The 17,249-nt window shown below is 40.4% G+C and overlaps 1 protein-coding gene across 2 annotated transcripts in view; it reads left to right on the forward strand.

Moving 5' to 3' along the window:
- The window catches only part of utrn (utrophin), a 177,381-nt gene that overhangs the window by 131,702 nt on the left and 28,430 nt on the right, over positions 1-17,249 (forward strand). For both annotated transcript variants that reach the window (XM_083933790.1, XM_083933791.1), the window contains exons 64-69: positions 139-213; positions 4,483-4,684; positions 5,213-5,298; positions 6,631-6,788; positions 10,540-10,706; positions 13,288-13,399. In XM_083933790.1, coding sequence (XP_083789916.1) covers positions 139-213; positions 4,483-4,684; positions 5,213-5,298; positions 6,631-6,788; positions 10,540-10,706; positions 13,288-13,399 — 800 coding nt within the window. The remainder of the gene's footprint in view (positions 1-138; positions 214-4,482; positions 4,685-5,212; positions 5,299-6,630; positions 6,789-10,539; positions 10,707-13,287; positions 13,400-17,249) is intronic.

Genomic DNA, 17,249 nt, shown 5'->3' on the forward strand with positions numbered 1-17,249 from the left:
TTCCATGGAAGACAAAGGTCCTGCTTGTGTTGCAGAGTAGGCAGATTTTTGTTGCACATTGTTTTCGGTTTAATTTCTGTCTCTGTTTTCTTTTTGTCCATCTACCTTTCATCTCTCTTTCTCTATCCATGCCTGTAGCGGACTTGAACAATGTGAGATTCTCAGCATACCGAACAGCCATGAAGATCCGCAGACTACAGAAAGCACTGTGTTGTAAGTAAAGTGCACACGCACTCATAGACACCTTAATACCTAGAATCTTGGTCTGCTTCTTTTGAAGTCTGGGTGCAAAGAACGGATGCGGTAACGATTTAAAGCTTTGCCAGATGCTGTGGCAGAACTGGGAAGGAGCCAAAGATAATTTGGCTCTAAAATTATCATGATTTTGACCATGCAGTGTCACAGCTGCTGCTTGTGTTAAACCTGTTGAGTATAGCCTCATTCGGTGTGTACAGGTGGGATTTTTTTTAGGATTTTTTTTTTTTCTCAACACCTAAGCTTTGATAAAGGTGGCTATTACCTACAGTCTCAGGTGGCTATCAGCCCCATCTAAACACACACACAAACTGCAGGTGCATGCAGACAGCGAGGTTGCAACCACCATGGCAGCAATTACTTGTGCTGAGCACAATGTAATAATGTTGAAAAATGTTAACTATTATCCAGCTGTTGACATAATAGCAACACACACCGCGTGCCCAAGCTACTCATTTACATCCTGCTGTTTGTAGGAAGCTTGCTCTGTGTGCATGTTTGAAACAAACAGATGAAATGTACTATGCCTTATGCAGAATGTGTGTGCAGCTTTGGCCTGTGTACCTGAATAATCGTGGGTATCAAAGTGTGTTATTGTGTTTGTGAGCTGTTAATGAGTTTGAATGATTTAGGCGTTTTAGTTTGCTATCTCATATTGGCTCTCTGATCTCATGCTTGTGTTTGTGATGGGAATACATTAGCCTGAGTGATTTCGACTTGGGGCACTGCAATTCAATTTCATCCATTAGATTAGAACAGTCACAGCGCAAAACACGCAGATACACTTGCCGACACACACACATACACACAGCAGAAGGATCAGTAGTTATTAGCCTGGATTCATGAGGAATCTTAGTGTGTGTGTGTGTGTGTGTGTGTGTGTGTGTGTGTGTGTGTGTGTGTGTGTGTGTGTGTGTGTGTGTGTGTGTGTGTGTGTGTGTGTGTGTGTGTGTGTGTGTGTGTGTGTGTGTGTGTGTGTGTGTGTGTGTGTGTGTGTGTGTGTGTGTGTGTGTGTGTGTGTGTGTGTGTGTGTGTGTGTGTGTCAGGGATACTATAAAACATCTAATTGGGTTAAGTCTGCACCAGGGGGCTGGTGAAGCAGATGAGCTTGCGTGGCGCCCTACTAATGTACCACAGCCTCTCACATCTCATAGCTTTATATCTGTGTGTGAAGTGAGAAAGCTAGAGAGACGTAATGTTTTGCTTTCTGACAACATGACTGCACTGCCATGCCCAATGAATCCACTTGAATACACCCAAGTAATTAGTTCTGTGTGGTCGACAAGGAGCATGCAACACACCTCGAAATGAGTATAAGAGGAAGTTTAAATGGTTTGTGGAAAAGGGTCAGATGTAAAGATGCATACAAAGCAATACACGGTTCATGCCCCATTAAAACTTGTGTTCAAAATTCCACTCTCTAATATTGGTAAACCTGAACCTCCTGTATTTTAGTATTTATTGGATGGAAGTTCTGTAATCAGTAACCTGAAAACAGAAATATACATACGTAGTTGTATGTAGCACTCCCCTCTATAAACCTAGACGACCAGTCACGCTCACGAGCGGCGGCCAAGCCGAATCCTCCTGCTCCCGCGTTGAGACCACAAGGCACAGCCTATCAGAAGCTGGTTTAGCTCCTCACGGCTAAGTTCATTCGCTTAGCTAATGAATGCCTACCACACACTCAAAGTTAGCTCAGTAGACAGTCTCTTAGACATTAAAAACTACACACTTGACTATTTTCTTTGTAGAATTTCATACACGCGGACATGCGTCTCCGTTGCGCTTAGTCACGTCGTTGTTATTAATTTTTTTCCTCTCTCTGTCACATTCTCCCAAAAACACACCTTCTCACACTTCCGGTCTACACCTATCAATCACACCTTAACCAACAAATGACACTCTCAATCAGTACTTCCTCTCTCCCCATGAGTTTCTTCAAAATAAAATGGAATATTTAACAATATACATTTGTGTCTTTTAATCTTATTTTTTACACCTTACTCCTTTTGTATTTTTGATCGACTTTTATTAAAAGTTTTAACCAAATATGAACTCATGTAAACCATAAATTATTTAAGGATACTTAACAGGGTTACATGTAGATAAGTTGAGAAATGTGTGCAACATTTTTTTAGTAATGTTCTACACCCACACTGTAATAACGGTCATTAAACACCTGTAGCAGAGAATACCCTGTGTATTTGTTTCACCGCCCACAGTAGCCCAGTCTACATGTCTTCAACAGAGCTGGGGTTAACTGGTTTGCCTTTTCAGTGGACCTTGAATAAAGCACTAATTAAGTTCCATCAGGATCTGATCTTGCCCTTAGTAACTTTGTAAAGTAATGTGAAAACACATTGTCCAAAATGCATACAATGTACTAATTCCACCCATGTTTTGAGTCAGAAAAAACTATCATCTTAAAGCAATGTTTAAGCATTGGGGGAAATACACTTATTTGTTGTCATGCCAACATAAACAAATGAAGCATGTTAATGACAGGAGTAACCTGTGGGCACATTTTATTACTTCTGGACAGAGCCAGGCTTGCCATTTCCCCCACTTTACAGTCTTTGTGCTAAGCTACGCTAATTGACTGCTGCGTCCAGTCTCATATTTAACAGTCAGAAGACGAGAGTGGTATTGATCTTTTTATCCACCTCTGTACAAGCGTGTGAATAGGGGAATAAGCACATTTACCAACTACCAATCCATTTAATTAATTTTGTCTCATCACTTCAAGGAGTGTCAGTATCTCGATAAAAGACAGAAAAAAACAACACTTGAGCTGTATCCCAAACCCCATACTCTATTCAGCATCTACTGCATGCTGCGAGACACTGCACAGCATTACATGAGAAACAGCACCCTCAAAAAATCAACCGTTATGCATGCTGCCTGTTTTGAGCATACTTTATTCAAACATGTAGGTGTGCTCCGATCATCTAGGAGTTCCCTACACAAGGGGTTCACACAAGTTAAGTAAGACTGCAAACCGTAGGGAGCAAAATTAATATTTATTGGGTGTCGCTTGATTGACACTGTACATCTTGTAAATTAATTAAATCACATTTATTTACAAGTTGCATACATTTCAATCATATATGTTGTCAGTGTTATCAGTTTTGGTTTAGATATGTATTAAATGTTTCATTTCAGTCGTGCAACAGTAACAACACTGTATCCAAGGTGTTACCAGGGTAACACACAGAGGGGTGTTCCGAATGGCAGGATTTTTGTGAAGTGGCGTTCCCTCGACTGCAAGGAGCAGGGAGTACTGTAGCATGGTATAAGAGCACAGCGATTATTCCAGAAATTTCTTGATGCAATTTTTTATTGGAAACCGATGACACAATCTAGTCCCACTGGCAGATTTTTTGTTTATTCTAAAAAAATAAAACACAGTATTGAACAAAAGGACTCATTAAGATGGAGAGTGCTTGGTGTTCCATCACTATAAATACCACCATATTTCAGTTGGACAAAATATTCTTTTGTGTGTGTGAATGGCAGTATCTACTGCACAACAGCTGCTGAAAATGTATTTTATCAATTTTTTAATTATTTAGTTTTTCTTGGTTTGTTTGTGTAGCTGCCTATTTTTTTTTGATAGTGTTGTCCAAAAGGCCCTGACTAGCATGATAGCCAAGATGGTAGCTACAGTACAGAAGGTGATGGAAGTATGATTGGGTTATTGGTATAGATAGATTCCTTTTTGTCTTTGTCGCTGAAAATAAAGCCAACACATCCAATTAGAAGAAACTAGACTGCTCTCAGTCTGACATTTATTCCTCGTTTGTCTTTTTCTGTTCAGATTTCCCTCTGATAATATTTCACCACAGTGATCCGTCTGTACTCCCTGCACTCCCTGCAGTCTCTTGCAGTTAGTTGTTTTGAACTATTTTGGACAGAATATCAGTCAAGTCTGCAGTTTTTAAGTGACTCTATGAATTGCCTGTGCCATTTTCAGCTTCTTGTCCTGTTCAGATTTGGCATTTTTAGAAAAATCTTAGCCGCAGCCGAAAGCCAATTGAACAAATCTAAAAGGTTACTAATGGTTCTAGCTCCCTCACTTTTTCTTCTTTGTCCCTTCTCTCTGTTCTTGTTAACCTTCCTCCACTCTCCTCTCTTTTTCACTTTTACTTTTCTCCCCATCCTCTTTGTTTCTGTCTCCTCATTGTTTCTCTCTACGCTGTCCTTTATTTTCTTTTTCATCTGCAGTGGACCTGCTGGACCTCAGCGTGGCCCAGAACACCTTCGAGCAGCACAAGCTCACCAACAACAATCAGCTGCTGTCTGTCCCCGATGTTATCAACTGCCTGACGTCCATCTACGACGGCCTGGAGCAGGAGCACAAAGACTTGGTTAACGTGCCGCTCTGCGTTGACATGTGTCTCAACTGGCTGCTTAATGTTTACGACACGTACGTATACCTTGTTGTTTTGCATTTAGGACAGGATTATGAAGGATTCATAAATATTTTCAGAATTTGTCACAGATTATGACAAAATCTGGAAATCATGCACACTGCCAACCCATTCCTCACCTTTTAATAATAGCAGTCAACTGATGGCTGCAATCAGGGTTGCCATAATATAAAGTTTGTTTACACATTAAACATGTATAGAAATAGACGGTGTAAAATGTCTTAAGTCAGATTGGATGAATGTGGCAGGACTGATGTGTGTCATCACTATGCTCTTACATTTTCAAATCCATCTAGATTAGTGTGTCATCTGTGCATACTAATTACGTGTGTGTGTGTGTGTGTGTGTGTGTGTGTGTGTGTGTGTGTGTGTGTGTGTGTGTGTGTGTGTGTGTGTGTGTGTGTGTGTGTGTGTGTGTGTGTGTGTGTGTGTGTGTGTGTGTGTGTGTGTGTGTGTGTGTGTGTGTGTGTGTGTGTGTGTGTGTGTGTGTGTGCGTGTGTGGGGGGGGGGTCTGTTCCCTGCAGTGGTCGCAGTGGGAAGATCCGTGTCCTATCTATGAAGATCGGTCTGCTCTCTCTCTCCAAGGGACACTTGGAGGAGAAATACAAATGTAAGTGCCAACAAGTAGGTAAGATGCACTTAAATGCACTGCTGCCCCCCATCCACCGTACAGGCCAGTCCGCGGCAAGTTCATTCCATATGCTTCCACCACGGTTGTAATCCCAGCAGTATTAATCAAACTCACAGAAAGAGAGAGATAGAGAGGAGCTGGAGAACGGGTCGTCTAATTGCATGAGAGACCTCCTACGCACTTCCCCTGTTCTTTATTTAATTTTCTATTCTGATTTATTTTTTAGGATTAGCGAGTTTGAATTAAGGCTCGCTGCACTGGGAGGAGACTGTCATCTTGGCTTCCTGCTCTTTGTCTCTGCTGCTTTATCTCTCTCTGTCTGTCTTCCTCTGCTGTCACTGCTCACACCATTGTTCATCAATCCAACTGTGCCATTTTGTCTTCTATCCTATCTTACTTACTATTGCTTCTCTTCTTTTCTTCATCCTCCATCTCCTCTTCCTCTTTCTCCTCCTTTTCTCTTGCCATGGCATCCCTGAGCCTATTCGTTCCACTGGCAGTTTCTATTAGCCTGAGAAGGGTATCAAGCACGCTTGATTGCGCTGTTTCTCCTTTACTTTTTTTAAGCCTCATTGGCTGTCAGTGCCACGCGCTACACTGCAACCCACACATACACCTAACTAGGCATGGTGCCATTCTGCACTCTTTTTTGTGACAGTGGCACATGTCAAATGTAATCTTGTGGCAGTAAATAGTGAGTTAGAGATGTGGGTGTTGATCAGTCAGATGACAAGAGGTGTGTGTAGGACGAGGCATAGGGGCCAGGCCTCACACAGAGATCAAAGCCAAGCGGAGCAGAAAGACCTGTCATGCCCTTCCTGTCACCCTCTCCCTCCCCTCTTTCTCTGGATTACCCTCCCTGTTCTCTTTGCTCAGTATTTGCATGAGCTCTGGAGAGGCTCCATAACTTCATCTAAAATATAGCGTGTTAACTGGCCGAGCCTGCGTGTCACTGGGCAGGCATCCAGTACAGCTCTGCCTATCTCTTGGGGATTGTGGCGGAAAGTTGGAGGCAGAGAAAGAGAGCTTAGAGCAGAAAAAACCTGGCATGTAAGAAGTAAGACAGACTTATTAAAAATGCATATTTTTCCTGATTTCTTGTCTCCCCTCCCACCTCCTACATACATACACATATACTAACACTTTCCCTCCCACTCTGTGTCATACTTTCTCCCTCTACATCTATTTATATATATATACCTGTATCTTTTATTTGATCTTTTATCACCCACATGCTTTGACTCTTTCTCTCACTCCCTCTTTGTCTTTTTATCTCTTTGTTCCTCATCCATCTCCACCTTCCCCCCTCAGTCCTCTTCAGCCAGGTGGCATCGGCAGGTGACACGTGTGACCAGAGGCAGCTCGGTCTGCTGCTACATGAAGCCATCCAGGTCCCGAAGCAGCTAGGGGAGGTGGCCGCTTTTGGAGGCTCCAACATTGAACCCAGCGTCCGCAGCTGCTTCCAGCATGTATGTACACACAAAGATACACACAAGCAGGCAGCACAAGCACGTAATGGAATTAATATCAGATAACAGATAAATAACAGGCACGGGGAGTCACAACTCTGTAAAAACATTCCGTAAATTCACGTTACACAAACGGCAAATATCTTTTACCGACATGTTGTTTACTTTGCCTCGACGCTCTGTTAGTACGTCATATGCTTCGTTGATTGGTTGCTTTGGCCTGTCTGGACTGGATCAATCATCAACATAGGTGGTGAAAGACAGATGATTTTTTTTCAATCAGCAACCGGTATTTCTGCCTCTTCCGTTGTCAGGTTACGGACAACGTGCAGCAAATTGCAATATAAAAATTAAAAAGAGATAATTAAGAATCATGAATTAAATTAAGGTGGACAACATAATTAAAATTAAATTAAACCATTAACACCAATATGCCAAAACTGTACTGGTTCTAGCCTCACAAAATGTATATTTGCCCTGACATAACTTTTTTCCCCTATTTGTATCATTTTATACCAACATTTTTAGACTTAAGTTGCTTAATCGAGAAATGACAGATGAATTGCTGATGAAAGCAGTAGTTGCTGGAGGCTATGGCTCTGGAACTTAACTCAAATCAGCCAAAACATTGCCATTTCCCATAATATATACTCATTCTTATTTTGAAAACAAAATATCCACATATTCTGGAGACATGTTTAGTCTGTTGGTAGTCACAAAAAAATGGTGACTGCGGTGCCATCTGTTGCAGCTTACAGACATTTCACTTTTATTTAAAGGATTAGCATGGACTCCTTCTTGACACACTCCCTGAGCCAGTTTGTGACATGAATCAACACCATCTAGTACAGTGTTCAAGAAGTTGAAGATTAATGAACTTCAAAAAGATGGGATTTATTGTTGGGCTGTTCCTTTGCATTCTTACAGAGCAGGGACATCTCTACCTAAGATTCTTTATTGGCTTCTAAATCTACCCGTGGGTTTGTCTAGCTTTATGTTACAGTGACCAAAGGTAGGTCAACGTGGTCATTTCGAGGAACATTACTGATAATAGTTTTTGGCAGGTAATCAGTACTATAAGAGATTAAGTTTCGGTGCATCTTCCCAAAGCTGAAGTCATTAAGCTTCTCAGTCTCCTCCACATCTCCCAGCCATCTAACACCTGCCTCTCTCAATCCTGTAAAAGGGCTTCAATATTTAAGCTCTGCTGATCAACCATGAAGCCCCAAATGGCCTCCAGGCTTCTGCTGGCTGTCCTCTGGTGTTTTACTGCGGCCAGCTAACCACTTTCCTCGGGTTTATCTCTGGACGTTACTGGCATTTAATAATGTCTTCATTCCCTAGGATCGCTGTTTCATTTTTCTTCTCCCTCCCCGGCTCCTGCTTCGGTAGTCATAAATTGGAGCCAAACATTAAAATTAGGAAGCTGTAAATTTCATTGATCTCCTGCGCGGCATTTCTCAAAATAGCAAGTGAGGCAGTTTTAAACCTTCCCACTCTCTCTGTCTCTCACTCTCTGTCTTTCTCTCTATCGTTTTCTTATCCAAATAATTCAAAACACCTTGCCTATAACTCACTCTCTTGATGACGTATGAATACACACATGCACACACAGGCGTGAGCACGCACTAATTGCTCAAAGACTTAAACATGAATTGATGTGCCAGCTTTAGAACAGTTGCTCATTAATCATTCAATCATCAAACCAAGTTGACAGGCAATGACACTCTCTCTCTCTCTCTCTCTCTCTCTCTCTCTCTCTCTCTCTCTCTCTCTCTCTCTCTCTCTCTCTCTCTCTCTCTCTCACTCTCACACACATTTATGCACACAAGCAAAGCCCTGTGCCACCTGTGTCAGTTTGCCCTGCCAGTGTCACTGCAGTCACCCAGTACATTTGCTTTAATGGCCCTGTGATTAATGAGTTGCACTGCCATAAATATGGCCCCTTTTACTGATCCTTTGTCGCTCTCCTTCGTTTATCCATCCATCCCTCTATCTAGCTATCCTTCGTAGTCATTCCTCCTTTGCAGTAATTAATCTGTAAGTGCTATAATTCTGCCATTAGATGGCACAGAGGAGGGACGGGAGGGGTGGGGTGGGGGGGGAGATGAGACCAGCATATGGGAAAGGAGAGACCAAGAGATACTTTGATTGTGCAGGGGAAGGTGAAATGGAAGGGTGAAGGCTGTAAAGATTATTTGAGGTGTCATCAGGTTGAAAGTGTAATTGGCAGATTTCTCATTTGTCAACCAGTAACCTACAGAAGCCATTTTACTGTATGCCCTTCAACCCATCTGTGAGAACACTTTAATTAACATGTTGTGGTTTTCAAGTTTTCAAAATGGAAATATAATTCACAGCATTAAAAATAATCAAAGATTGATCACCTGTAATGTATTTACCCAGGTGATCTTCAGGGTTGATATATAACATTTTTTGACTCTAGTGGCGATATAAAACCTGAGTTTCAGAACCAATAACACAACAATGCCTTCTTTGATACCTTGGTTATAGGAATATAAACATATGTATATACTGTATACAGTATATATATATATATATACTGTATATGTATACATAACTGAACTCAAACTTCAATGTTGTTGAAAAATGCAGAATTTATGAAATATAGTTGATAGTTGGAGTTTGACATCTTGATATTTGTTGCAATGAACACATTTAACCTCATCACACACAGCAAAGCACACTGTTGAATTTTGTTTTTGTGAACTGGCTGCAAATATTGATTAATAAAGCCGATCCCTGATTCCAGGTTTCAATGCGACTCCTTTTAGTTTGTTTTGGAGCATGAATTTATTTTGGCAGAATATTCTAAGGAGATTGAGACCTTAACTGTACAGTCTTGCACACCATAAGCCTTGGGATGGGACCAGGGAACACACACCCATACATACACTTACTTTCTGTATTCTTTTTGATTATTCTCTCCTCGTATTCCAAATGTATTCAGCTCTTTGCTGCATTTGCTGCTCTTTTTGTGTGTCAGGGATGATGGAAAGGTCGTCTTTGATTTGCTTAGCGGTAACAACAGCCGTGTCAAAGCTTCTCACCCTGTGTTGGCTTTCCGAAAAAGCTCATTATAATCTGTGGTCGAACAAATATTCTCCTAAAATATATTTTGTGAAAATTCTTTTTTTGTCTTTTATTTTGTCTTCATGACAGGTAGGAAAGTTTTTTTTAGCTTGTTCGGTTTCACATCGAGAATATTTACAACAATAGATGTAGCATGGTGCAAGCAGAGGTTACACAAACAAATACACCTCCAAAAGTTTAGAGCAGCAGTTAAGAGTAGGTGTTTGGGGCGTTTTTAATAACAACACAACTGTTAGCTCACAGCAAAGCTATGGCCGTGTAGGACAAGGGCAGTGAGGGTGTTTAACTCAGTACGTTTTTATTGTTAGATATTTCAACCAATAAATATGATGAATACGGACCTCATAAAAGTTATTTTGTCTCAGTCCACAATTCAAGGCCCTAATGCGCCTGAGGGAATTGTGGCCATCTTAAATTTGTCTACATATTTATTAGGCTTTCAGTAACAAGCAACAAAGTCACAGCCTGTTATTCATTTATGTGAATGATGCTGTGCATGTTTCTCTGTCATGCTACATAGTGCCTTTAGAGTTTTTCAGCTTTGTTGAACTTTTATGGAAACCGTAAACTTCACATGGTTGGTGAACTTTTTTATTTGAATGCTCCTAACTCTTGGCCGTGCCTCTTTTGTGCCCAGGTGACCAACAAGGTGGAGCTGGAACCGAGGCAGTTTGTCGATTGGATGCGTCTGGAGCCTCAGTCCATGGTTTGGCTTCCTGTCCTACACAGAGTAGCTGCAGCAGAGACGGCGAAACATCAGGCCAAATGTAACATCTGCAAGGAGTGTCCTATAGTTGGCTTCAGGTAAACATACACCCAAAGAGACAAGTGTGCGCCATGTAAAAGTCCTCACACACAAACTGCAAATGTGGCAGTGTTCTGTGTTGTTCTCTCTCCTGGTTGAGCATAAAGGGCAGATCTGCACTGGAGGGCAGGCATTTATCTAAATGTCAACAGCTGATACACCCCTGACTAAATACCATCCGGTGGTTTGCAAGAAAGCATACACACACACACATACTCACAAAGACAGCAACACGCACATACACACGTTCACAAAGTTCACAAAGAGCCGATTGGCTGGCAAACAATCCATAACAGACCACCCTCTGATACTGGGCAAACAAACACACCCATAGCTGCCTTTGTTTCAGTTCATTCCTGATCTTATCGTATCTTATACTTATACAGTAACAACAGGTAAACAACAGCTAAAGTCAAAATTCAGTTTTTTTTACTTATCAGTTGTGCTGGGAAAAGCTTTTTCTGTGACTGGAAATATGTGTAACACTATTCCAATTGAAGTAATGTTGCTGGATTGTCCCCTTCATATCACTTGCTTTGCCAGCAGAAAGAGAAATACAGTCAGACATTTGATGAAGCACACTACTCCCAAGTTCTGTCATTGATCGATGAGACGGTGCGTAGAGGGAAGGAAAGGCAGAGAGCAAGAGCGAAAGAGGAAGGAAAATGCATGGCAGGCATTTTGTAGATTTCATTTTTACTCCTTGCAAGTAACAGTACAGTAGTAGTAGTTTTCAATCTAGCATGGTACATGGGATGATCCAAGAACAGAAATTTAAAGTATAATGTGTCAGAAGATGTGTTTACATTTGACAGATGTCAATTCAACTGCCACAAATTAGTTAACAACCCACGAGCCACATTCAACAACACGCACCATTTCCTGGGCATTCAAGCAAAGTTGTCCTGAGCATCAGTACATTTGCATACTTACTTTCAATGCTGGACCTGCCAACAATAATTAAAATATAATGGCTTCTGCTACAGAAAGGCAGTGAGACAGAAGACTGTCAGGGTGTTTTTAATACGATAATTTGTCAGGCTAATTATGTAAAATTGGATGTTGACCTTTTATTTTTTAAAGCGGTTTTATTTATGTACTTTTGTTTTAATATTTATGTGGTTATGGCATCTTATGACTAAGGGATTCTGAACATGGGGTACTTGATTATGATTTAAGAAAGAAATTTGTTTTGAGGTGGAACATAAACATCAAAATAGAACCATCCAACTAGCTGTGATGATAATTTTAAGTACATTTATTGTTACAATAACCATTGGACATACCTCTCATCAACCAGGTCAGTTGTAACGTCATCATGCCTCCACACCAGTGATAACTGTGGCCAGAGGCATTGGGTTGTCCATCCATCCACCCGTCCATCTGTCCCAGTCTTTTCTTCAAATTTGGCACAAATGGACTCAAGGATGAACTGATTAGAATTCAGAGGTCATAGGTCAAGGTCACTGTGACCTCACAAAATGCAATTTTGGCCATAGCTCAAGAAATCCTCCCCCATTTTTGACAACATTTCACACAAACGTCTAATAGGATAAAATGACAAAGAGATGCCATTTTTTATCCGAAAGATCAAAGGTCAACTTCACTGTGTCATCATAATGTTCCCGTCCATTATTGAACGCCATAACTCAGGAACAGAAGGGGAGACATTTGGTTGGATACTGAATTGGTGACACTAATCTTGAAACTGTGTAAGTGAAGCATCCATGTTTCACCAAAAGATACACTTTATACCTGTTCTATTAAATTCGAGTCTTCACTACATATATTACGCGAGTCTGAACAGTTTGGATGTAAATTCGGCAATGCATAATGTAATTCTAGTTTTACTATTGGTATTAATGTTTTTTTTTGTTATTCCATTATTCCTATTTCAATCACTGCTTGAATTGATCATATATTGATAATTTCTTTGTAAAGCATTTGGAATCTTCCACAAAAGGTGCTTAATAAAAAGCACTTTTTAACAGATAAGAGGGTGTCACCTTAGAAGGCCAGACAATAAAGGTTCCATCGTTAACTAAAGTTGTTAGTGGATAAACTCATTAATTGAGGGCCATCTCAGCACCTCAAGCTGTGAAGGTGAATTGACAACCCCTCCTTGACGTAATATGCTACATGTCAGAATGTAATGGCGCGTAAGACTTAGTGGTGTCGTTTGCGCTGTTGCATCCTTTGATATATGGCAGTCTCTCATACCTCATCAGTCAGCTAACCTTGGGAGAGCTGCAGAGGGGAGAAAGATAAAAGACTTAAGTCATTATGTCTGAATGGCTCCTGTCTCAAATTGAGCTGTTAAATGGCCTCCTGGCTACAGTTGCTGCTGAGGACAACATCCTGACAGTTGTTGTGTTTTGGTGGAAATCCAACTGTCTGTCATTGAGAAGGGTTTGGATGTGGGTGTGAGTTTCTGTACGTATGCATGCATGTGGAGGATTTCTCACTCTCACACACAGACACACCTTGAGGACATGAAAGGGACATCTACACACACTACTTCCCAACTCAACTTATCTCAGTTTTCACCTCCTTTTCTCTCTCGCTGCTCTCTCTCTCTAGGTATCGCAGTCTGAAGCATTTCAACTACGACGTGTGTCAGAGCTGCTTCTTTTCTGGGCGCACAGCCAAGGGCCATAAGCTCAACTACCCCATGGTGGAGTACTGCACACCGGTGAGGAAGTAACATACACACACACACACACACACACACACACACACACAAACGTACACGTTGTTTAGCAGCTCATCTCATATCTCTTTTCCATGTGCTCACACACTTCACTTATCCATTTAATGAAGGCACACATTCACACGTACAGCAACATATTTATACTGATTTTTTTTCATTTCAATCCATTACCTTAGGATGAACACTTGCCATTTCTTTAATTTACATATATTTTGTAATCTATAGCTTTTTATTTATATTTAAAGCATGTTAACAAATGAATGAATTTCACCCATTTGTGAACAAGAACAACAACCATGAGCATTAAGATGCTGCGATAACTTGAGTTTTGTGTCGCCCATTGAAGTCACAGTTACACTTGCTTATCGTCCCATAACCATCGCAAATAACAAATAACAAAGAAATGTTTTACTGGTCAGGAGTAGGAGTTATGCTAACCCTCTGCCTGTCAAAGGACCAAATTATCCCAATGGAGAGTACTAACTTTGCTTTACAGCAGTCACACTGACAAGACTATCTGTGGATGTGTCTGCAGACTTTTGTTAATCAGCCTGGTGGGCGCAGGAATCGGCCGATGCTGATCATCTAAAAATGGACTTAATTGGCCAGATTAATTGGTCTATTACTAGTTACAGTGACAACATAAGTCAGTGGAACCATAAAGTGTGTCACACTCACTAGTTTAATAACTCCATTTTGGCCTATCATTTAATGAATAGAATTTGATGACTTCCCCATGGAAATATGAAGGAATTTAAATCCAGCAATCCTCAATTCCTCTCTAGCTGCAGGTTACAAACATAGCACACAAAAAACACCTCTCCATGCTTCCCACTAATCCACTGCTCGTTTGTCACAAAACCTCACCTCAGAGAGCCCACGACTTGCTGCACGTCAGTTTATACAGAAGTTTATGTGGTTAAACTTAGTTAGTCCGCTACAACAATCATAGTTCTTTTGAATGGAAATGTGTTTTGAAATCTCAACCTATTTCTATGGTTAAACCTACCTTTTGTCGGATTAGAAGGTAATTTGGCAAAGAACTGCATCAGCCAATCATATACTATGTACAAGAGCACATTCCTCTTTGATAAGTTTGCAACATGAATGCCATGTTTTTACCGTTAAACAGGCAATAATCGCAACAAAAGCTAAAATAACTTTTGTAAAAGCCATACTCATGATATTACACAGAGGTGTGCAGCAGTTTGGCAGTTTGAGTCTTGAGTCTTTGAACTCATAAGTATAATACTCAAACTGGACTTCCTTAGTAGTATTTGATCTTTTCACCGGTACCTGAAACAGTATGCCCCTTACTACATGCATTTTCTTTTAACGCAGAACAGAAAGCCAACTAAGGCCTGACTCACAGTCCCGATCCCAATTTATCTTTAAGGTTAAAAACCATTTGTCCTGATAGTATTGTTGTTAAACTCTTTCATATACAGTATTTCAAGTGTAGAACAGATTTTTAGGCCTTGACTGTGGTTAATGCAAATTGACATCACTCATGCCACTTGTCTCTGCGTCCTACTTCCCATGCAGTTGATTTCTCCAACTTGTTTCACAATCAACCCTCCCCACAGATCTCTGCCTTAATTTGAACTTCATGAATAAATGGTAAAATGCTTGTGGCTCTCTAAGGTCTTTTTATAATTTCTGCCAGAAAGCAATATTTCACTTTACTACTATGCAGAGAGAAGAATATTAGAAAAGGGGGAGCTGCTTGGCAAAATTGAACATTGCCCTCTTTCGCAATTAGGATTGCACACTTGTGGGCCAACTCGATTCAATATTGCTTAACGTCAAACTTTGAGTGACTCGAGTGGAGACATTTCTCATTTCTGTCTTTTAATTTGCTTTTTCAATTTTGCAAATGGGATAGATATTGACTCTGGGAGAGTAGCTGTAGGGAGCAGTGATCATTCTTCTCTGAGTTAAGATGCCCAGCAGCTGCCTGCTAGGACTTTGAAAAAACTTGATCTTAAATTTAGCTGCTGAAACAAACACTTAAAATGTTGGTTAAAGATTATTACGCAGCTACAGGGGATGCAAACCACTCAGGAGTTTACTGATCAGCAGCTTTACTGGAAGGGAAGTGATAAACAGTGATTTCAGAGAGGACTCAACATTTCGCCTGGACTTTTTCCACATTTTGTATCTTTAAATCGATGTGGATTTTATTTAGATTTTTGAAAATGATCTGCACACATCCCCATAAAACAAAAGGATGTTTTTTCAAATTATACTATTAAATACTGCTCACTCTTCCTGAGATGTCTGCACAACTTGACCCACTCTTTGGCCCGTTCAAGCGATTAGACATAATTGTAAATAACTTATGTATATCTGAATATATCAGTGTATATATCTATTAGTGGTACAATAAACATTATTAGACTATTTCAGAGCTGGTGGACCAAGACTATAAGCAGCTAAGCAAGGCAGACTTTTGTTAGATGGCATCATGAATGTAAGGGCCACATTGATAAGATATCATGGCAGATCTCCCTAGGACAATAATCCGTGCGGTAGCAATCTGGTGTGTTTGGCAGAAAAGAGAGACTCATGACAACAGCTTGGAAGCTTTGTCTGTCCTGTCACAGCAAATACACAATATTTGAAGCACTGATTAAACTAATATTTGAACTAAACAGCCTTAATGTTAAGCTCTGCATCTACCAGAAAGAAGTTACAAGTTATTTCTATCACGGCTGTGAAGAATGGCTGTGATAGCAGCATTCTCTGTCTGCAGACTTTTCATCACCAACAAGAATAAAGGGAGCAATGAATGGAGCCAGATGCAAACTAATTATTGAGGACAGCTTACCTTGCAGTGGCAAACACATTAGACTGGTGCAACAGCTTACGTGCTACTTGAACAAAAGCACACAATACAGTGAGATCAATACTGGAAGGCTATAAGTAAGGATAAAACGTTGAAACGCTCCGACTGAAATCCTGCTAAGAAGCTATGACGTCACATGATGCTTGTTTCTCATAAACACTGCATATCCAACTGATTGAGCTGCATTTAACTGCAAGATACTGTAGACTTTGAGTAAATCGCCCAAATGTAGCTGCTCCAAACTGTTAGATGTATTCAAGATCCAACTGACAAAAGGAAATCAAATGAAAAATTCACCTGTTCAACTCAACTTTGATACATTTGAAGTGTACATTTTTTCATTGTTTCCCTTTATTTCCTCTAAAAAATATCAGCATGATACATAATTATATTTACCTTTCTCCCCATACTCAAACCAAATTGTGTTTCAGTTTTATACCTTTGAAAATAGTGAGTCCATACGGAATAATGATTCTACAACAAAACTGATTTTCAAGACAGTTAAAGACTGATTGCAGCTTCTGCGAGACTGCAGTCATTTAATAAGATTCATTCTCTCATCTTTGTTGCACTGTGTACTTTATGGCTACAATATTGCTTTTTTTATTAGGTTTTCATTTTATAGGAGTGGCATTTTCATAGGGGGATTTTTTGCCAAATTTGGTGCCTTGCTGTATTGATTACTGCAATTTTAATGTTTTTGCCTTTCCTGGATGGAGCTGTTGTTTGGTTTCGACTGTGTGTGGTGTCTCTAGTGTCATTTTGTTGTCACAATCCATAAAGGCATCTCCTGGTGGCTTTGTGGTTATGACACGCACTAACACACTAACTTCAACATCTCAGATATGATTCCAGCTGCGGTACTTAATTCCATTACCCCCATTTTCTCTCTCACATACATTAGTCACTATCTTTTAAAGGCAATAAGCTAAGAATAATAAACCTGGTAAACCACACAGGAAGGAGTTTTACGCAAACACACAC

The sequence above is a fragment of the Echiichthys vipera genome (genome assembly GCF_963691815.1).
Source record: "Echiichthys vipera genome assembly, chromosome: 19".
Lineage (NCBI taxonomy): Eukaryota > Metazoa > Chordata > Actinopteri > Perciformes > Trachinidae > Echiichthys > Echiichthys vipera.